This window comes from Zingiber officinale, chromosome 7A (assembly GCF_018446385.1).
Source record: "Zingiber officinale cultivar Zhangliang chromosome 7A, Zo_v1.1, whole genome shotgun sequence".
In the NCBI taxonomy this organism is placed as follows: Eukaryota; Viridiplantae; Streptophyta; class Magnoliopsida; order Zingiberales; family Zingiberaceae; genus Zingiber; species Zingiber officinale.
This window is the reverse complement of record NC_055998.1, coordinates 106684551-106707998: the sequence shown is the minus strand read 5'-3', so window position 1 is coordinate 106707998 and position 23448 is coordinate 106684551. Positions and strand designations below refer to the sequence as shown.

The window sequence follows — 23448 nt, the reverse complement described above, 5'->3', positions numbered from 1 at the left end:
GTTTTTTTTTAAAAATTCGTATACTCGTGTTGATATGCTGCGCATATCAGATTTTTTTTAATTATTTTTTTTAAAATTTGAATTAAAAAAAATAATACTTCTTTAAATAAATCCATAATACATAAATATATCCCCTAAACATGTTACAATACTCCATAAATATTTAAATTTATTTCATTTTCAATATTTCTTTTTACTAAATACTATAATCCAACTAGAAAGTCTAAACCCTAGAGATAAAATCTTTTAAAAAAACAACTTAAAAATTATAACTCAATTGGGAAACATCACCCCTAAAATAAAATTTTAAAAGAATATTTTAATTAATTTTTTTAATTCAATTTTTTTAAAAAAATAATAACAGACAAAATCTACTATTTTTTTGACTTTGAATTTAAAAAAAATTAATATTTTCTTTTATATATCCCTAAGTCATGAATACATCCTCTAAACACATTACAATACTCCGTAAATACTTAAATTTATTTTATTTTTAATTTTTTTTTACAAAATACTATAACTCAATTGGAAAGTCTGAACCCTAGAATTAAAATCTTAAAAATAAAAATAGCTTACAAATTATAACCCAATAGAAAAGCCTCAACCCTAAAATAAAATCTTAAAAAAATATTTTAATTATTTTTTTAATTCAAAATTTTAAAAAATAATTAAAAAGAAAAAAAATAAAATTAATATCCTGCGCGACGTGCACAGTGTTGCACGTCGCGCATGATATATATTCCTCGAGATATATATATATATATTATATATCTTTATTTTTTAAAAAAAATTTGGTGCCCCTGAAATTTGGGGGCCCGAGGCACTTGCCTCGCAACTTCTATTAAAGGTTCGGCCCTGGCACCACTAGAATCTTTAAATTTGATTGGCGCAAACTGCGGGGGAGGACAAGCCGTCAAGGTGAGCGGAAGATGAATCAGCCGTCGTTAAGTCGCCGATGAAAACAGGAACAGTGACGTAAGCCACAAAGGTAGAACTGATGGCAAAACGACGGAGGCGGCTTGCAGCACTTCTACCGTTTGGCCAAGGGGCGAACTGATATACGAAGAGGAGAAGCAACAACCGACAGCGTTTAGGGCAAGCCGGCAAGAAAAAATAAAATTAAATTAAAACAAGCCGGCAAGGAAAAAAAATTAAATTAAAACAACAAGGCGTTTTTTTTTTAAATTCGTATACTAATGTTGATATGCTGCGCATATTAGATTTTTTTTAATTATTTTTTTTTAAATTTGAATTAAAAAAATTAATACTTCTTTAAATAAATCCATAATACATAAATATATCCCCTAAATATGTTACAATACTCCATAAATATTTAAATTTATTTCATTTTTAATTTTTCTTTTTACTAAATACTATAATTCAACTAGAAAGTCTAAACCCTAGAGATAAAATCTTTTAAAAAACAACTTAAAAATTATAACACAATTGGGAAACATCACTCCTAAAATAAAATTTTAAAAGAATATTTTAATTAATTTTTTTAATTCAATTTTTTTAAAAAAATAATAACAGACAAAATCTTCTATTTTTTTAGACTTTGAATTTAAAAAAAAAATATTTTCTTTTATATATCCCTAAGTCATGAATACATCCCCTAAACACATTACAATACTCCGTAAATACTTAAATTTATTTTATTATTATTATTTTTTTTTACAAAATACTGTAACTCAATTGGAAGTCTGAACCCTAGAATTAAAATCTTAAAAATAAAAATAACTTACAAATTATAACCCAATAGAAAAGCCTCAACCCTAAAATAAAATCTTAAAAAAATATTTTAATTATTTTTTTAATTCAAAATTTTAAAAAATAATTAAAAAGAAAAAAAATTAAAATTAATATCCTGCGCGTCGCGCATGATATATATTCCTCGAGATATATATATATATATTATATATATTTATTTTTTTTAAAAAAAATTGGTGCCCCTGAAATTTGAGGGCCCGAGGCACTTGCCTCACAACTTCTATTAAAGGTCCGGCCCTGGATCCGAGTCTAAATCTAAAAGAACAAATAGATTAAACTTTGGATCAAACGTGTTAAGTTCCGCTGGTGATCCAAGTTTAATTTAAAAGAACACATAGTAGCTAGGAAAAGATTCAAATCTTTATACAAAATTTTTGTACAATGAAATTATTAAATTTTTCGAATAACAACCAACATTGATAACGCTCAAAAACATCATCCCATAATAATCAATATTATTTATTTAAAATTTAACATGGCACGAGGCATCCGTGTCGGAACACCCGCTCTAATCATTCCACGTCCATTCCAACAAGCCATGTGTCGGCACACGTATCCATCCCCTCATTTAAGATATCCATTATTTGACCGTTACATGTCAAAACTTAGTGTATGGAGGGTCCACCCTTTAGAAACATGGCTCATACTACCATGTCTACGGGCCAGGCATTCGATAGAGTTATTGAGGTTGGAGAGTTTAGCTGCTGGTTGTTGGTTGTTGAGACAAGTGCTCTTTTACTCACCTATCTAGAGACGAGGTGCCCTGTGTGCTACAGTTTGCTAGCGTGGACAAACATTATTTCCCTAGGTATCATATATCAAAGCCAAAAGGCAAGTGTAACATTTGTCATTAATTAGATCATCTAAATCAATAATAAACATTACGTACAATTATTTTTTTTAAAAAAAATTATAAATTTGAAAATTTTCTAAATAACCCACGGATGATGCCCTAGTATAATTATTACAGTACGCCCCATGAACACAATAAATACAATGCTCAAGAAAAACGTACACCAATTTAATAAAAAAAAATCAGAAATTTGGACCACCAACCTCAAATTTAAAACCAAATAGGGTAAAAAGTAAAAAGTAAAAAGTAAAAAAGTAAACAATCATGAAGCTTCATCGTAATTATAACATTCACAGTTCTTCCCGAAGCTGTGTTCCCTGTCGAGCTGTGCTGGATCTGCCAAGCAGATTCCAACAGCGCAGCTCCATTACGTCGATACAATTGCTTCCACCAACTCCTAAAGCAAATCCACCACGCCACCACCATCCTGCTATCTATCTTTTCGCTAGCTCCACTTTATTGCCTTATCTCCAGTCGTTGCCACGCAGTAGCACTCAGCCAAAACATGGATTCCACCGTGAGAGTTCTTCCCCTTCGGTGTCGCCACCTTGTCCTCCTCTTCTCAGCTCTGTTGGCGGCTGCGGCGGCGGCGGCGGCGGCGGCCAACGTTCCGGCGGTCTACATCTTCGGCGACTCCACGGCCGACGTCGGCAACAACAACTACTTGGCCGGGAGCAACGCCAAGGCCAACTTCCCCCACAATGGCATCGACTTCCCCAACTCCAGGCCCACCGGGAGGTTCAGCAATGGCTACAACGGAGTCGACTTCTTAGGTAACCTACTCTGGCTTTCCCTTCAAATTTAAATTCAGAGTATGCTTCATTTATCAATCCCGAGTACATACGTAAAATACTGGAATTAATGGAACGGGAGCTGAGATGATGAAAGTGGTCAAAAGGGGTTACAGGCTTTAAAGTGAAAGAGTTTAAAGGGCACTCCAACAACGACAGTTTGTTAGATAGCGCAAGATTCGCACCAGTTTAGTCTTTTTCTTGTAACCCTTGAGAGAATACTCATAGAAACTTTGCATCCAGACTTCTTTGAAACCCCCAAATTGCCTTAAAATCACTTCTTCCTGAACGTTTTGAGTTGTTTAAGAATAATATTAGAGGAATACACGCTTCTAGTCTAGTGATGAAAGCATAACACTCTGGATTAGTATGGGCGGAGGATAAAATAACTGAGCAGATTACTGTTTGGCAGTGTAACTTTGGAAAAGTTGCATAAAACAATTCCTCTAGCTTGGACCAGGCTGTAATTGATATAGAATATTCATCATATGCTCACATTCTTTAGTTATCAACATGCTCACTGCATTACTACATGTGTGTGTGTAGTTATGAGTTATCATAGTGGATCCACCTGCCTTTCCTCACAGGGTGATCAGTTTAATACTTTTCTTTTTTTTAATGGTTCTCTTCTTCACAAAGTAAAGCAAAAAGGGGGAAATAAAACTGGAAAATTCTTTTCAGAAAGGTCCTACCTAATTACTATGAGAATGAAATTTACATATAGCAGCTTGTTCTTCTTCTTGTTCTACATTGACTTGAAAGCAGTTATTGTGGATCTGTTACTAGTGAAAATTGATAGCTTCGACTTTCGAAGCAAGAAACATCAATAATAATAATAATAATAATAATAATAATAATAATAATACAACAAGGGAAAGAGTTGGAGGAATTCTTAGATATGAGTAATTTATCCTTACACAAGATACCTTCCTCATAAGATGGTTCAGATCTATGCCTCAAGATATACAATTAGTGTTGGTCTCTCTACCAACAATGAACAGGTGGGATGGCCTGTTGTTCTCTCCATAAACCCTAAGCAATTCAACTTTTCTCAAAATGAGTTAGATTCCTTTAAAATAGGAGATCTATGTATGAGACAGACAATTCTTAGGCTATATCTGTTTTGTGATTAGATTTGTCTAGTGTTCAGTGTGATGGAAACTCATGAGAAGCAAAAGACCTTTTGGTGAATGAAAAACATAGACATGAACCCCTCAATAACATAAATGAAACCCTCAACATCCTCTACCCTCATTCAAGTAGGCAGATCAATTTGATTAGTTTGATTTGTTCAACTAGACCGGTAAACCATTCTCCACTCTTCACCTTTGCTCTTGCCTAGGTAGGTCAATTGATTTAGGCGGGTTAATTGGTCTAGGCAAGCCAATCGAGCTAGGTGGGTTGGGTGGTCTAATCAAGTTGGTCTAACTATGTTGGTGCATACAAGTGATTGTAGCGTTTTAATGTTTGAACAATATGTTTGGGCAAGTGTTGGTGAAATCATGTTGTGTGCAATATGATTAAGATAAGTTAGGATTGATAGGTCAAATAGGTGACTAGCTATTTGATATTGGTTGAAGTCTAAAGGGGTCAAGGTGACCATACATTTGACAAGGATGAAAAATACAATAGGGAGTTGGCAATAAAGAAGTGTAAAATGTGTTGAAAAAATTATGACCCCATTTATTATGGAAGTCGAAAATTTGGAAGAAACAACCAGAGCAACGGGATCTTTTGGCTCGACCACGGAAACTCAACCATCAACTAGTCAAGAACTGATACTTGCAGCAACAGGAAAATCTCTTATAAATCGTTTATATAATATGGAGGTAACTATTCAAATTCCTGGAGTAGCTGATACAAAGGTACAAGCAATCTGGGAAGCCATTCTTCATCTTCTTTATTGATTCTTGCTGAGAATTTATTCCGGAAAAGATTACTTTATAGCTGATCTCTTCAAATGCATTTCTTGGTAATGCATCCTTAAGATACAACAGGTAGTAGCTCCTGTATCCAGTATTGCTTGTACTTTTGTATCAGCTACTCCAGGAATTTGAAAAGTTACCTCCATATTATATAAACGATTTATAAGAGATTTTCCTGTTGCTGCAAGTATCAGTTCTTGACTTGTTGATGGTTGAGTTTCCGTGGTCGAGCCAAAAGATCCTGTTGCTCTGGTCGATTCTTCCAAATTTTCAACTTCCATAATAGATGGGGTCATAATTTTTTCAAATACCAGTTGTGCAATGCAACTGTCATGTTCAAGAGAGATGGTTAGATTAGAAATATTATACGCCATTGGATCCACATCTTTTCTCGTTTTCTCCTAAGATATTTTCAATAAATTGTACCTTTTGCGCATTGTTCAGCCATGTCTTTTGATTCACCAAATTATTAGTAATGGATTCCCAGCGAGAAATTACTTCAGAATATTGCCCGATATCTTCAGGTAGAATTAAAATAGCTCCATCGTTCGTCTGGGCTGATGGTAGCGTCCATGGCTGATAATTATAACCTCGAGGTTTAAACTTGCCATTAAGAACCGTAGTTGATTCTTGTGGTTTCGTCCTCATATTTACCTGCGCAGGGGGATAATTTACTTGACCCATAAGAGGTTCTTGAGGGGGATTGTACCTGGATATGACACTTGTACTGGATAATACTTTCTCAGTAGTTGCTTGCTGCATCATACTCCGTAGTATTGGATAGTCCAATCTTTCAAGTTGTTCTGTTACAAGAGAATCAGCTCCCACATGTGTTGCTTCTTTTGTTACTTGAGTATCTTCATTTTCTGATTGGGGGCTCTCCTGAGCTTGGGACTGGTTGATGTATGGTAGCCAATCATTTGGTTCTCCCTCCTCTGTCGAGGATGTATCTTCATGAACTTATAATGTGTTCATTCTCCCAGGTAAGCTATTCGTCTGTGTTGTATAGAATTGTTCTTCAATTTGTTCTACTTGTTCTACCACTTGTTGCCAATATTCCTCTGAATCAGTGTCAGTATCATCCCAATATGGTGGTTGTTGTTGATTATCGTCCTCGGGTAGGACCGAACTTGGAGAATTAATAGGGTAATCTGTTTTCAGATTACTGAGCCCTAAGAAGTAAGAACTTAGATCTTCTTCTTCGTCTTCAATATTTGTTGAAAGTTCATTGGTATCAAAGTCAGGATCTTCTTCCCATGGCGTGTCTTCCCATATACTTGGAAAAACTGCTTTATTATCGTCCTCGTCTTCATCCCTCCACTAGTGCTGATGGTGCCGCTCGAGCACCGTTCTTTCATCCTCTCGTTGCTCTGTAGATCGTTGTCTATGTCGCCGATCGGGAGTTGGAAATCGACGACGGTATCCTCTCGGCACCGGTTGGCTGTCGATCGGTGTTAAATTGTAGCAGTCGCGCGTGTTGTGCGTTATCGATTGATGAAAAGAGTAAAACATTGACGTCCATACATTTCCTCTTGTCGTCTTCTGCCGACTGGATGCCACATGCTGCACGACATGTGTCCTAGTCTCCGGGTGTAGCCTTGCTCTCTCTGCCCTTGGCCTTTTGGGCGGCTGGTGGTTGTTCAACGGTCGTTGCTCGGGCCGGCGTTTCCTTCTTCCTCACTACCTGGGCTTCTTCCACATTTATGTATTCATTGGTCTTCCTGAACAGGTGGTCGAACTCCTAGGCGGCTTCATGATGAGCGACTGAAAGAATTCTCCTTCAACCAACCCTTGAGTGAAGGCGTTTATCATCGTCTCGGATGAGACCGAGGGGATATCCATGGCCACTTGTTTGAAATGCCTGATGTAGACTTGGAGCGCTTATTTCGATCCTTACTTCAGGGCAAAGAGGTTGACGCTCGTCTTCTGATAGCGTCGGTTGCTGGCAAAATGATGTTGGAATGCAGATCGGAAGTCCTTGAAGCTATGTATTGATCCGTCCGGTAGTCTTCGGAATCAGCGCTGCGCCGAGCCGGAGAAAGTAGTGAGAAAGATTCGGTACTTCACCCCATCTATGTGCTGGTGCAGCGTGGCCGTGTTATCAAACTTATCTAGATGATATTTGGATCAGTCGTTCTATTATATTCCCCGATCGCAGTGGGGTATAGTGCCTGGGTAGAGGGTCACACAAGAACTCCTTAGTGTTGATACAGTCTGACCTGGCTGTTGTTTTGATGTTGACACGGATTTAAGTTTGTATCAGATGTTAATTAAACTCGGTTTGATTAATGATCAAGGTTGATCAAGTGGAAGGAAAAGTCCAAGTTGGAAACTTGGCACGCGAAGTCGGAGAGGGCTCGGTAGCTCGTTCTCTGGACCTGACGGAGTCGGAGAGGGCTCGGTAGCTCGTTCTCTGGACTAGGTCAGAGAGGGCTCGGTAGCTCGTTCTCTGGACCTGACTAGGTCGGAGAGGGCTTGGTAGCTCGTTCTCCGAATTAGGTCAGAGAGGGCCTGAGCTCGCTCTCCGGACCCGACGGTCGGGAGGGCTCAGCCTGCCTCCGACCAGGTCGAGAGGGTTTGGTAGCTCGCTCTGGACCGACGTCGGAGAGGGCTCAGAGCTCGTTCTCCTGACTCAGGCCGAGAGGGCCCAGCTCGTTCTCGACCCACGGCCCGAGAGGGCTTGCAGTTTGTTCTCCGTTATGTCGAGAGGGACTAAGTGAAAATTTATGGTGCATTGGATCGGCCGGCAGACCGATCCAAAGGGTACATGAGATGGGATCGGTCGGCACCGATCCGGAAAGTTTCTGATCGGTCCGGCGACCGATCCATATATGAGATGGGATCGGCCGCATCGATCCAAAGTTTCTGATCGGTCACCGCATCGATCAGAAACACTCAAGAGCATCGAGTGTAATCTGATCGGCGTAGATCGATCGTGAACACTCAAGAGCACATCGAGGTAAACCGATCGTAGACCGATCACGAACACCCGAGCACATCGAGGTAAACCGATCGGCCTTGGAGACCGATCGGAGATGGTAGTGCGAAGAGAGAAGGCAGGGATCGGTGCCGACCGATCCACTCGCCGACGGCTCCACGACCGATCGACAGCCGATCAGATATGTCCCGATCGGTCCATGGATCGGTCTGGTGACCGATCCACACACAAGCTGGTTCGTTTGTTGTTTCTGCGATTCCTCCACTGCATTTGTTTTGCCTTATTTATGTGATATAACCTTCTGTGCTGTTAGCTTTTGAGTTTGCAGGATTACAGGTACCATTCCAAGCATAATTTCAAATTGAGTTCATAAGAGGAATACGACAAATGAACTTTCTGCTGTGATTCGCGGCGCATGGTGCATTTGAGGCAACAACGGCTACTGGTGAGATCTGGCTGCGATCCGCTTGACTCTTGGTGATTGATTCGAGCTCAGAAGACACCAGTGAAGGCTGTGATTTCATTGGTGTGAGTTCAGAGGACTAGGAAGAGGATTGGCTGCAGCGATGATTTTGTGCAGATTCACCACGATCCGTGACAGCGGAGAACAGGGGTTTAAGAAGCAGTAAACAACGAGAGAAAAGAACAAGCAAGTAAGAGAAAGTGATAGAAACTGTTGATCGTTGAGGTGTGCTTTGTTCTTGAGCTCTCGGGTGAGAAACTGCGATCTGTGAGTTCCTGTTTCCACTGATCCTCGCGTGGTTGTAAGCATTCGTTCATTCTTCTTTGCCACCGAGCTCTGTAAGTCTCGTGCTTTAACATATATTTTTCTTGAGACTTTGTGGAGAGGTTACTCCACCGAGAAGGAGGATCTCTAGCCGGAATTTTACCGGGGTGCGATCTACCGAAGATCAAGGAGTCGTCCACCTTACGGACACGCCGAGGAGTAGGGGCAAGTTATCCCCGAACCTCGTAAATCTGTGTGTTAATGTGTTTGTTTCCTTTCGTTTTAGTTTCCTATTTCCGCTGTGCTAACAAGTTTTTTGTAGACATCTTTGTACAAGTTTTTTTTAAGGGGCTATTCACCCCCCCTCTAGCCATCTAAGATCCTAACAAGTGGTATCAGAGCCTGGTGCTCTTTCAACTGGACTAACATCCTAAGGAGCAAGAAGATGACCATGAAGGAAGGATTCAGCACCAACAGACCACCCTTCTTCGATGGAGCAGATTTCCAGTATTGGAAGAGCCGCATGGAGTATTACCTCAAGACTGATATCTCCATGTGGTTCTCGGTCAAGGAAGGCTTCACACCACCGAAGGACGAAGAAGGTAAAGAACTCGATTCATCAAGGTGGTCTACTGAACAAACTCGTAAAGGGCAAGCCGATGCCAAGGCAGTAGTCACCTTACAATGTGGGATTGCCAAGGACCAACTCGTCAAGGTAGGTCCATTCTCGAGTGCAAAAGATTTATGGAACAAGCTTATCGAGCTCCAAGAAGGAACTCGTGATTCTCGGATAGCCAAGAGGGACCTATTCTTGAATCAACTACAAAATCTCACTATGAAGGAAAATGAAACGGTAAGTGAACTACATGGGAGGTTCAAAGAAATCATCAATGGTCTACATTCCGTGGATGAACGCGTGGAGAATCGCGATCTAGTAAGGTACGCTCTTAAATCCTTTCCAAGGAATGCCTTGTGGTCATCTATGGTAGATGCCTACAAGGTTTCCAAGGATCTTTCCATTGTAAAGTTAGATGAATTCTTTTGTGAAATGGAACTTCATGAACTTGCTAACAAAGGTCAAAAGGAGAAAGGTATAGCTTTGGTTGCAGGAGAAAAGAGCAAGGATGGGAGAAGAAAGAAAGGAAAGAAGAAGGAGAAAGAGATTCTTTCATCCTCATCCTCCTCCGAGTCCGATGATGAAGGTGGATCATCATCAAGCAAGATGGCAAATTTTGTGAGGAGGATCATGAGAAGAAGCAGGAGATACAAAGGTAAGACTGTAGATCAAAATATTGATAAGTCTAACGTTACTTGCTATGAGTGTAGCAAGAAAGGCCACTACCGAAGTGAGTGTCCAAAACTCAAGAAGGAGGAACGGGCCAAAAAGAAGGAGGAAAGAGCCAAGAAGAAGAAAGCTCTCAAGGCCACTTGGGATGAATCTTCCTCAAGCTCATCGGAGGAGGAAGAGAAGAAGGAGAAGAGTACTCGGCAATTGACACTTATAGCAAGGGAGGAGTCCGAGTCCGAGAGTGATGACTCAAGCACTTCAGTCGCGGCTTCATCATCTTCGGATGATGAAGAGGTAACCTCTTCTCACTTAGAAAAATGTTATAAGACTATTACACATTTGTCTACCTTGCTTAAAAAATCAAAAACAGAAAATAAATCATTAAAAGAAGAAGTAGAGAATTTGAGAGCTCTTAGGGAAGATGAGGTTGATGACCTACATCTAGAGCTCCTTGAAGATGAGAACAAGGCCTTGAAGGGTGAGGTTGAGAAACTCAAGAAAATGCTTGAGAAATTCTCAACTAGCTCTAAGACCCTAGACATGATTCTAAATGCCCAAAGGGCGGTCTACAACAAGGCTGGATTAGGATACCAACCTAAGGAGTCTAGCTTCATTTCTTTAGTGTCAAGAACCCAATTTCATAGATTGCATGTTTCTAGGGTTCATGAGACTAGGAAGAAGGTAACAAAGGCATGGGTGCCTAAGTCCTTCATTGTAGATGCATTAGGTCCCAAGATTTGAGTACCTAAAACATCTATCTTTCGTGTCTTGTAGGCATTGGTAAAGGGGGAGCGTCTATCAACTTGGTTTGTTGATAGTGGATGCTCCAAGCACATTACCGGGGACAAGTCACTATTTTCTATCATTCAAAACAAAAATAGAGGTAATGTGTCTTTTGGTAATAATGGTAGTCTTAAGGTTATAGGAGTTGGAGACATTCATATATCCGAATGCCTCCAAATCAAGAATGTCCTTCTAGTCAAGGGGATGACTTTTAATCTCCTAAGTGTCAGTCAATTGTGTGATACCGGTTACAAAATTGAGTTTCATTCGAGTCAATGTCTAGTCAAAAACATTGACACACTTGACACGGTACTAGTAGGCACAAGGGTAGATAACATTTATCAAGTTTCTTTTAAAAGTGCTACTAATGCTCTTGCTAAGTGTTTCATGTCAAAAGAAGAAGAATCGTGGCTTTGGCATAGGAGGTTGGCTCATGTAAACATGAAGAATATCCGGAAGCTGGTCAACAAAGGGTTAATGCGAGGCTTACCAAGCATCAAGTACCAAAAGACCAAATTGTGTGATGCATGTCAGAAGGGTAAGCAAACTAAAGCGCCTCATAAAGGTAAAAGCACTATAAGTACCACTACTGCCCTAGACTTATTACATATGGATTTGTTTGATTGCAGTAGTGTTATTTCATTAAATGGAAGTAGATACTGTTTAGTGATTATTGATGACTTTACTAGGTTTACATGGACCTTCTTTTTGAAAACTAAGGATCAAACCATAGATATTTTTATTTCCTTTTGTAGAAGAACTGAAAATGAAAAATCAACAACAATTAAAACCATTAGAAGTGATCATGGTGGTGAATTTCAAAATCATAGGTTTTTAGAATTCTGTCAAGAAAAGGGATATAGGCATGAGTTCTCTACTCCAAGGACCCCACAGAAAAATGGGGTTGTGGAGAGAAAGAACCGAGTCTTACAAGAGGCTGCACGAAGTATGCTCAATGAGTACTCACTACCGAGTTACTTATGGGCTGAAGCTGTAAATACAGCTTGTTATGTGCAAAACCGAATCCTGATACATAGGTTTTTAGGAAAGACTCCCCATGAACTTTGGTTTGGAAAATCCCCTACAATTAAACATCTTAGGGTGTTTGGTTGTAAGGTGTTTATTTTGAACACCAAGGACCATCTTGGAAAATTTTCGGCCAAAGCTGATGAAGGGATACTGGTCGGGTACTCGCTCACCAGCAAAGCATATCGAATCTACAATAATAGGACTAAATTGATTGAAGAGTCCTCTGATGTAGCTTTTGAAGAAATCCCTAACTTAAATGATCAATCAAGGGATGTAGGAGAAATTCAATTTGAACTTAGAAATCTAAGTTTGAATGATCAAAATGAAGAACAAGTCGAAGTTGACTCTGATGTTGATGAGCAAAGGCAACAAAGAACTCAATCTGATCCTTTGCCTGATATTGAGTCCTTGCCTGTGCCTAGTGAGACCATTCATGAGGCACCACCAACACCAAGACAATCTAGGATAGCCACTAGTCATCCCTAAGATCAAATTGTGGGAGACATCCAACAAGGGGTTAGGACTAGGTCATTCTTTAGAAATGAGTCTAATGAAGTCGCATTGATTTCAGAGATTGAACCAAAATTAGTTGATGAGGCATTGCGCGATCCTGATTGGATCATAGCTATGCAAGATGAGTTAGGTCAATTTGAAAGGAGCCAAGTGTGAGACTTAGTTCCTAGACCTAAGAAGACCACCATTATTGGAACTAAATGGGTCTTCAAAAATAAGTTAAATCAAAAGGGAGAAGTTGTAAGAAACAAGGCAAGACTTGTAGCCAAGGGCTATAGTCAAGTCGAAGGTCTCGATTATGATGAGACTTATGCTCCCGTGGCCCGATTAGAGTCCATTCGTTTGATGCTAGCTTTTGCTGCACATAGAGATTTTAAGCTCTATCAAATGGATGTTAAATCTGCCTTCTTAAATGGCTTTATTAAAGAAGAAGTCTATGTTGAACAACCACCGGGGTTTGTGAATACCGAAGCTCCAAACCACGTGTACAAACTCAAGAAAGCACTTTATGGGCTTAAACAAGCACCACGAGCTTGGTACGAAAGGTTGTCAACATATTTGCTAGAAAAGGGCTTTGTAAGAGGCCAAATAGACCCAACATTATTTCTGCGTAGAGATGGTGAAAACATTTTTGTAGCCCAAGTGTATGTCGATGACATAATTTGTGGCTCAAATAACAAGGGCTATTTGAATGAATTTATTTCTCACATGGAAAGTGAGTTTGAGATGAGTCTAGTAGGAGAATTGACATTCTTCCTTGGACTTGAAATCAAACAAACTCGAGATGGAATTTATGTCCATCAGACGAAATACACTCAAGAGATGCTCAAAAAATTCAACATGAGTGACTCTAAGGAAGTATCCACTCCAATGGCGACAAATACTCGTCTTGACAATGATGAGAGTGGGAAACCAGTTGATCTAACGCAATATAGAAGCATGATCGGTAGTCTTCTATATCTCACAGCTAGTCGACCGGACATACTTTTTGCTGTGGGCATGTGCGCTAGATATCAAGTTTGTGCCAAAGAATCTCATTTAACTGCAGTTAAGAGAATTCTAAGATATCTCAAGGGCACGATTAGAGTAGGACTGTGGTACCCTCGTACGGAGTCTTTTGATTTAATAGGCTATACCGATTCCGATTATGCTGGATGCAAATTGGATCGGAAAAGCACTAGTGGGGGTTGCCAATTTTTAGGTTCATCGTTGATTAGTTGGTCAAGTCAGAAGCAACATTGTGTTGTTCTCTCCACGACCGAGGCTGAATATATTGCCATGGGAGAGAGTGTATCACAATTGTTGTGGATGATTCACACTCTAGAAGATTATGGACTTTCGTATAAAGGAGTGCAAGTGTTGTGTGACAACATTAGCACAATAAACCTAACGAAAAATCCAGTCCATCATTCTAGGACCAAACACATTGAAGTGCGTCATCACTTCATTAGAGATCACGTAGCTAGGGGAGACATTGCACTCACATATGTTGAGTCAAAGTCAAACCTGGCCGATATTTTCACCAAACCTCTTCCGGAAAATGAATTTAGTCATTTAAGGAGAGAATTGGGAATGTGTTTGGCTCAATAAGTCATTTTGACCACATCACGATCAATAAGGACCATTAAAATGACAAGAGAAATTGGAAAATTAATTTGGGCAACTTGGGAACATCTCACACAAACTATAAGGTTTAACAAAATATTTTTGGTTGCTAGAAATGGGGTGAGATGCTAGGATCAACCAAATTATTCAAAATGTATCATGCATCCCTTGAATAATTAGGTTGAAGAGACATAAATTGAGTATGGGGAAGACCATTACATAATTCATGTGTATTTGGTTCCTAGATCTTACTCATATATTCCAACCAAGGAATCTTGGTTGGACTTTTGTCTAGAAATTATCCAATTATGGTGGTTGGTTGATGTGTTGATTGATATTGTTGTTTGATTCATTTTATGATCTTGTTTGATAATAAGATAGGTTGTTAAAGGAAGTAATAGCAATTTGAATATATTTAAAAAAAAAAAAAAAAAAAAATTGAAACTGATCATAACAATACTAAGTCTTAATTAACACCTTGGTTCACTATAGGTAATAGTTTTATAAGGTTTTCTGAGATTGGAATTCTAAGATTCCAAATGTCTGAGTTTTTGGTTTTAAAGTCTGAAACTTTCGGGCTCTAAACAAGCTCAGACCGTAAGAGCTCATTTTTTGAATATATTTGTGGGTGTTGACTCTTAGGTTCTAGGTTATGAACTTGGGAGGTTCTGAGTTCTTGAGTTCTGAACTTTTCAGAATTCTCGATAGACAACGGCGCAAAATTTCAGTTACTGAAATTGCTGAAATTTGAAATCACTGATTATCAGATACTGATTGGTCCAGGGACCGATCGGGATAATATCTGATCGGTCTCTACGACCGATCAGGAGAGTTCTTCGATATCTGATCGGTCTGCAGACCGATCAGTGGTTTTGGCACGTATCAGCAGTTACTGGTCGACTTCTGATCGGTCCGGGGACCGATCAGGAGCTTCCCTGATCGGTCTCCACGACCGATCAGGAGGCTTGGCACGCTGATCCACCTCTGATTGGTCCGGGGACCGATCAGGAGGCTCCCTGATCGGTCTCCACGACCGATCAGGAGGCTCTAAACACTCCTTGACCGATCAGGACGTTCCATGATCGGTCAGGATTTCTCCTGATCGGACAGCCGTCCGATCATTTCATCAACTGTATACCCATCAGTAAACCATTAAAACTTCCCGATCCCTTCTTTTCTTCTTTCACGCGGAACCCTAGCCGACTCCTTCCCTCACCTCACTCCTCTTCTCGTTGCACGCGGACCTCTAGCCGAACCCTAGCTGAAGCTCTAGTTCTCCGAAACTCTAGCCAAAAGTTCAATGGCACTAAGGTAACTCTCTACCTCTCTAGAACGTTGGCAGTTCGGTTTCATTTCTAACCATATATGTTTTTGTTGTGCTGGTGGCTCCGGTGCTCACTCATTGCCCCATTTTACCACTTTGTTAAACCTTAGAAAGAAAGTAGTGGGTGAAGGGACCTCTAAATCTAAGTCACTTGAGAAATCCAAGTCCTAGGCACCCTCCCGACCTCAACCTTCCTCTTCGTCAAGGTTCCCTAACCGCCAGTTTGAGCAAGCATTTCAACAGAGGACATTCAAGCTGCTTCCATGTCGATCTGTGGATCGAAAGTACATGGATGAATTTTGTCCTTCTGTATCCGAAACCCTAGCCTATTATAACCTTGACTCGGTAGTCTACCTAGAGAGGGACATCAACTATGATCTAGTCTCTGAATTCTATAACAATCTTCATCAGAACGGTGATGGTGTTTATAAAACCCGAGTCGCTAAAAGAACTATCGATTTCTCCATCAGAGAATTCTTTGGGTATCTAGGTTGTCGGATGTGTTCAGGAGATCTTTTTCCCATCTATCCTGATTTACCAGAGTCATTACCTCCTTCACTTGATGTCTCACCTGATTCCATCTATGAGTATTTCTTCGGACACCCTAGACCGGATGGACTAGATGAGCTAGATGTTGACTTCCCTACTTTTGCAGCCTTGAGATTATCTCCTCAAGACTACATTCTTTTTAAGATTGTCACGAACTGCCTTCTACCTATCACATCTAAACCATTATCTGAGATCCGACCATATCATTGTCTTATGCTTTATGGTTTGCGTCGGCGTCTCGACTTTGACATTATGTCCAGCATCTATTCTTCGATCATCTCCTATTCTCAGCCTAGCAGCTCCACCGTTTATATGCCTTATGGGCATATAATTACCGATTGGCTCGAGACCCTTCAGATAGATGTGTCTAAGGGTAGGATAGTGAAGATGGTCAGACAGGATTGCCGGCTTGGGAAGCAGGCATTTTCCAAGTCTGGAATCATAGGACAAAATGGGGATGTTCGGTGGAAGGATGAGAGAGCTCTAGGTGAGTTACCACGGGGACCTCCACGACAGGTTGCTCCTGTTGCTGCTCCTCCTGCTGCTGACGATGGAGAGGCCGATCCTGATCTGCGCTGGCAGATCGCCGAGCTGGAGAGTCGCTTTGATCGACACGATGAGCTGCTGGCTGTTGAGCTCCATGGACTGCGCGTTCGGATCGACCAGCGCTACGATGATCTACGAAGTCAGCAGCTGGTGACGCAGCAGCTGCTTCTGGGCTGGATGGCCAACTACCCACCTCCACAGCATTACTCGGACCATCCACCTTCGAGCTCCAGCATGCCGCCTCAGGGTTACGAGCCTCCCGCGGATGATGATGAGTTTCCTCATGTTGAGGATATTGATTGATACATTCTGTGTGTCACTTTGCCTGTCTGTATTTTGGATGCTACTTGTTGGATATCTTTGTCTGACCTGGATACTTATGCTACTCATATATTTTTACTATTCATTTGTCTATTTCTTGCTTTTCTTTATGCTTCAGTTCATATTCATATGCTGTTTCTATGACATGACTTGATTGTATTTTATCTCTTACTGTCATATAATACATTTCGAGGGAACTCTAGGTGCATTAAGAAAAGACAGTATGGGTTAAGGGGGAGTCTTTTGAGTCTTATCACCCCATTCGCACCTTTTCGGTGTTTGACAAAGGGGGAGAGATATCTAAGTTTAGAGATGTATGAAGGTTTGATTTTAGGGGAGAAGATAACGGGGAGGATCTTGATTCTCGTTATTGACTTCCTTACATCATGGTATATTCATCTTAGGGGGAGGATCTTGATTCCCCTAAAATTATAAAATAAGAACATTTCTGATCTAAACTTAAATCGTGTTGTCAAAAAACCAAAAGGGGGAGATTGTTGATACAGTCTGACCTGGCTGTTGTTTTGATGTTGACACGGATTTAAGTTTGTATCAGATGTTAATTAAACTCGGTTTGATTAATGATCAAGGTTGATCAAGTGGAAGGAAAAGTCCAAGTTGGAAACTTGGCACGCGAAGTCGGAGAGGGCTCGGTAGCTCGTTCTCTGGACCTGACGGAGTCGGAGAGGGTTCGGTAGCTCGTTCTCCGGACTAGGTCAGAGAGGGCTCGGTAGCTCGTTCTCTGGACCTGACTAGGTCGGAGAGGGCTTGGTAGCTCGTTCTCCGAATTAGGTCAGAGAGGGCTCGGTAGCTCGTTCTCTGGACCTGACGAAGTCAGAGAGGGCTCGGTAGCTCGTTCTCCGAATTAGGTCAGAAAGGGCTCGGTAGCTCGTTCTCTGGACCTGACGAAGTCGGAGAGGGCTCGGTAGCTCGTTCTCCGGACTAGGTCAGAGAGGGCTCGGTAGCTCGTTCTCTGGACCTGACGAAGTCGGAGAGGGCTCGGTAGCTCGTTCTCCGGACTAGGTCAGAGAGGGCTCGGTAGCTCGTTCTCTGGACCGGACGAAGTCGGAGAGGGCTTGGTAGTTTGTTCTCCAGATTATGTCAGAGAGGGACTAAGTGAAAATTCTATGGTGCATTGGATCGGTCGGCAGACCGATCCAGTGGTACATGAGACAGTGGATCGGTCGGCAGACCGATCCAGTGAAACTAAGTTTCCTGATCGGTCTGGTGACCGATTAGGAAACACTCAGTAGCATACTGAGTGTAATCTGATCGGTCTGTAGACCGATCAGGAGATGGATTGCGAAGAGAAGAAGGCGGGATCGGTCATGGAGACCGATCCACCTGCCGTCTGATCGGTCTCCACGACCGATCAGACAAGCTGTGGACCGATCAGGATATGTCCTGATCGGTCCATAGATCGGTCTGGTGACTGATCCACACACAAGCTGGTTCGTTCGTTGTTTCTGCGATTCCTCCACTGCATTTGTTTTGCCTTATTTATGTGATATAACCCTCTGTGCTGTTAGCTTTTGAGTTTGCAGGATTACAGGTACCATTCCAAGCATAATTTCAAATTGAGTTCATAAGAGGAATACAACAAATGAACTTTCTGCTGTGATTCGCGGCGCATGGTGCATTTGAGGCAACAACGGCTACTGGTGAGATCTGGCTGCGATCCGCTTGACTCTTGGTGATTGATTCGAGCTCAGAAGACACCAGTGAAGGCTGTGATTTCATTGGTGTGAGTTCAGAGGACCAGGAAGAGGATTGGCTGCAGCGATGATTTTGTGTAGATTCACCACGATCCGTGACAGCGGAGAACAGGGGTTTAAGAAGCAGTAAACAACGAGAGAAAAGAACAAGCAAGTAAGAGAAAGTGATAGAAACTGTTGATCGTTGAGGTGTGCTTTGTTCTTGAGCTCTCGGGTGAGAAACTGCGATCTGTGAGTTCATGTTTCCACTGATCCTCGCGTGGTTGTAAGCATTCGTTCATTCTTCTTTGCCACCGAGCTCTGTAAGTCTCGTGCTTTAACATATATTTTTCTTGAGACTTTGTGGAGAGGTTACTCCACCAAGAAGGAGGATCTCTAGCCGGAATTTTATCGGGGTGCGATCTACCGAAGATCAAGGAGTCGTCCACCTTACGGACACGCTAAGGAGTAGGGGCAAGTTATCCCCGAACCTCATAAATCTGTGTGTTAGTGTGTTTGTTTCCTTTCGTTTTAGTTTCCTATTTCCGCTGTGCTAATAAGTTTTTTGTAGACATCTTTGTACAAGTTTTTTTTAAGGGGCTATTCACCCCCCCTCTAGCCATCTAAGATCCTAACACTTAGAGAACTGCAGGTTGATCCGTTCGGGCAAAGCATGACTTCTGGGTGTCTTTCCTTTTCGCACATCCCAAACGGGAGCGTCGTCCGAGGATGATCCTCGTTCCTAGTTCGCCTAGGCTATTTCTGAGGGGGTTTGGAACAAGGCGCGGTGAAAGGGGATGGGTGTGGGCGGCGCTTTCCCCTGCGTGCCGGTCGACCCTTTGTTCTGCCCCCATATGGAAACTTGTTCCAGTCAATCTTCTAATCCCGCTCGCCCTCCTGCTGCCGACGTCGCTGGCTGCTGCACTTGCCAATCGGCTAGTGCCTGCTGTTGCTGCTGCTCGAACATCTTCGCCGCTCGGGCTTGAACGAGCATGTCGAGCTCCTCTTTGGTGAGCGTCACGGTGGTGAGTCATTCAGCATCCTCCATCTTCTCAACTCGGATGCAGGTTAAGTTCCAACAGACGACGCCAAATATAATCTTGTCTGAAAGTCGATGAAATGGAAAGATGGGGATGTGGCGCTCCCGCTGACCGCTTGTAGACTCCGCTCCACCCTGCAACATAGATGACGTCAGTGCCGAGCCAGGGAAGGGGTACCCGACGTTGGCCCTCCGACGTTCAAGTGAGTCATCGACGATGAAGTAGAAGGCGGAGCAACAACAAGAATGAACAGTGTGGCACGAATAGTGTCTATTGCATACCTCCGCCGATACTTGGACCCCCCTTTATATAGAGCTCCTGTAGCGCGCGTGCACGCTCCCCAAAGCGAGCACGCTTCCCAAAGTTTTCCCTGAAAAGACTTATTAGTAAAGTGTCCCTGACACAATACCTTAACAGGCTGAGCATATCTCTGATGTGACAGTGGAAGCTTCCATGTACGATCTTCTGGTTGGCCATGCTCGACGTCAGCGGAACTAACTCCCAAAAGGATGTCGAGAGATAACACAGCGAGGTAGTTGCTAGGCTGAGTGGGATAGCCGCTCGATCGGGACTTCGCTGTTCTTGTATACCGCCCGCTCGGCCAGGATTTTGCATGTGTCGCATCTACTCGGTCGAAACGCCACTGTGCTTGTGTCACGCCCGCTCGGTCGGAACACCACTGTGCCAGTGTCACGCCTTCTCGGCCAGAACTCCACTGTGCCAATGTCGAGTCTTGCTTCCTGGCCGAGCGGGGTAGCTGCTCGGTCCAGTTTCTGCACACCGTCTTCTCCTCTGTTCGGCGTCCAATACTCCATTGAGCGTCGGTCATTTGACACCTCCCCGTGTCAAAGGCGGGATTGGACCAGAACCTTCTCCTCCCGATCGGGGCATCATCACCCGACCGGCCGATGATATCTGAGCGTTGACCGCCTTGACTTTGACTTCCACCGTGGCAGCTATCTTTCGTGGGGTGGGACCTCTCCTTACCACCGCATCAGATTTACTTATCAAAGGGTTGGATAAGATATTTGGATGAAGCTTATCCAATTAAATTAATTAAAATATTTTTAAAAGCTTGTAAATCTATTGATAAAACACTTTAAAATTAATTTCAAATTTGAAATTTTAATGTTAAGTAATGGGAGCTTTTGAGTTTAATCCAGAACTTCAATTGTTTAACTGTCTCAAGTCTCAATTTTTATCTCTGACGGAAAGAAAAGCCACAAAATTGATTTTATTCTAATTTCTTATTTTGGAAGTAGTGTGGTATTCGGCATCTGCACTATACTGTATACGTCCAATCCAATCATATCTCTGAGTCCTAAGTTGGACAAAAAGCAATGCAACAACTAGGATATTCAGGTTGTCAGTGAACATGAATTCTTGTGAGCATGTTGCATGGTTAATGAGCACACATGGTATACTTTACAGGTAACAATCTCAGTAGTTATCGACCCGTCTCTTCTAATTCTCTAATTGTTTAATCGATATTCAGCTTCCCACATGGGCTTCAGGAGGAGCCCTCCACCTTACCTTTCCCTCGCAAACAAGACCAATCACCAAGTCCTCAAAGGTTTGGCAGGTGCAAATTTTGCTTCTGGAGGATCAGGAATTCTCGACTCAACTGTAAGCAAAATCCATGTCTTTTATCATTTCTCATTTTCAAGATGTGTATGTGAATTCTTTTCAAAGATCATGTGTTTCTGAAAAATGTTTTAGGGGAGCACCATCACCATGACAAAACAAATACAATACTTCTCCATACTGCAAACGAGTATTATGACATACATTGCCACTGACCGCACTTACCAGTTGCTCTCCAAGTCCATCTTCCTCATCAGCTCTGGAGGGAATGACATATTTGCCTTCTTCACCAAAAACAACACCCCGAACAGAACTGAGATCGACTCCTTTATTGCTACTCTTGCCTCAACTTATGAGTCTCATATAAAGGTTAAAATTTCCTTTTTTTTGTACATCCAATTATTCTCGCAAATAAACAAATACTAATGGATATTCGAGTTCTTGAAACTATTATGGCAGGCACTATATGGTCTTGGAGCAAGGAAATTTGGGATAGTCGATGTAGCTCCTATTGGATGTTGCCCATATACAAGAAGCCTACACCCAGCAGGTGCTTGCATCGACATTTTGAATGAATTGGCTCTGGGTTTCAACACTGCTCTGAAATCACAGATGCAGAGTCTAAGTTCCCAATTGCAAGGGATGAAATACTCCATCGGTAGTTCTTACGCTGTCGTCTGGGGGATCATCAGAGACCCTAATGCCCTTGGTAACCACAAAATTTATCTGTGAAGCGAGATTCTTTAATCAGGGTGTAGGCTTGCACCTAAATGTGTTGATTGCTTGTTCAGGTTACAAGGAAGTGAAGAGTGCATGCTGTGGAGCAGGGAAATTGAATGGGCAATCAGGGTGCATTCCTAATGCAACCTATTGCTCCGAGCGGCATCTCTACCTGTTCTGGGACTTGCTGCATCCGACACATGCGATCTCAAAGCTAGCAGGAGTGGCCATTTACCAGGGCTCGCAACAGTTTGCTACTCCCATCAACTTCAAGCAGTTAGTGGAACAGAATTAAGACGACGGCAACGCGCCTTGCGTTTCTATTAGGAGTTGAAAAACTGACTGGGTTGATGAGCCTTGCCCTTTGCTTGGCTTCTGTAGTGCTACCTCCCCGACGATATTTGCGTGTTAGTTTAATGTACCGAGAATTCTATAGCAGAAATGCCCCTCTTTATTATGTGTCTGGTATCGCTATCCCTGCCTGATCTTCTTGCACTATAGAACAGTCAGTCTATGTCACCTCTGCTCGTCGCCGGCTTCCACAGCTTAATCTTCTACAAGCAATAAGTTTTTTTTTTGCCCCCACGTTCAACCCTACCACAACTCAAGCTCTTTCAAGAAATTGAGAGAACTTAGGAACATGAAAATACTAGTTAATTAACATTAGAGGATTGTAGTATGAGAGTTTTCTCTTTTAAGATTCTCTGGCTCTCTTATTTATAGTCACAAATCTCAGCCTTGATAAGACAAACTCAGATCGTGAGGTGTAAATTGATGGTACATCAAAGTCTTCTAATTGCTCTTCTAATGTAGTCCCTTGCTTAAAAGGGGAACTGGTCATCACATATTTTTTTACAAATATGTAGGAATGTTCAAGAAATGAATTGACTAATTTATATGGGGAGGACAAAAGATATTGACAATAAGTCAATGATTTGAATTCGTGGAGCTCAGTATGATGATGTGGATCTTATCTCATTTATATTATCGACATATTCTTTTAGTTATCGAGGTACCCTTTTAGATAATAGATACATTACTTTTGGTATAATCGTTACCAACTTAATTTTGTCAATCGTTGAGGTAATCTTTCATATATCAACATACTTTTATGGATAAGCTTATCCCTGTGGATAAGAGTTTTAAGGTCGAGAAATTATATCTTCTTTTTTTAAGATATTATTATCTCGCCCAAGTACTTATTATTTATTGACAATCTATGACTCGGAATAGGAGCACTTAAAATTATGAGTCTTGATAAACTTTTTAACCCTAAGAACTATTCATAGAGGAGAGAAAGAGAAGAATTGAAGTGCAGAATTCATAACTTAGTGGTGGTAAGTTAAGGAGTAAGAGTCGCTTTTACTTAAAACATTATCAACCTAATTAATTAAATTAACTATTTTATTTTCACATTATTAATTCATCAATTAATTGATTAATTTATT

The 23448-nt window shown here is 41.5% G+C and overlaps 1 protein-coding gene across 1 annotated transcript; it reads left to right on the top strand.

The window, feature by feature from the left end:
- Positions 1-2906: 2906 nt before the first annotated feature.
- On the top strand, positions 2907-22457 carry LOC122001958 (GDSL esterase/lipase At5g55050-like). The gene is made up of 5 exons (XM_042556953.1): positions 2907-3396; positions 21192-21322; positions 21416-21649; positions 21740-21989; positions 22072-22457. The coding sequence occupies exons 1-5, from the start codon at positions 3129-3131 to the stop codon at positions 22293-22295; spliced, it is 1107 nt and encodes a 368-aa protein (XP_042412887.1). The 5' UTR covers positions 2907-3128; the 3' UTR covers positions 22296-22457.
- Positions 22458-23448: the final 991 nt, after the last annotated feature.

Excerpts from the sequence above, each read along its gene's own strand:
- LOC122001958 (XM_042556953.1), top strand. The coding sequence starts at position 3,129 with ATGGATTCCACCGTGAGAGTTCTTCCCCTTCGGTGTCGCCACCTTGTC. Across the intron at positions 21,323-21,415 it reads CAGGAATTCTCGACTCAACT|GGGAGCACCATCACCATGAC; the intron begins GTAAGCAAAATC and ends AAAATGTTTTAG. Across the intron at positions 21,990-22,071 it reads CAGAGACCCTAATGCCCTTG|GTTACAAGGAAGTGAAGAGT; the intron begins GTAACCACAAAA and ends TTGCTTGTTCAG.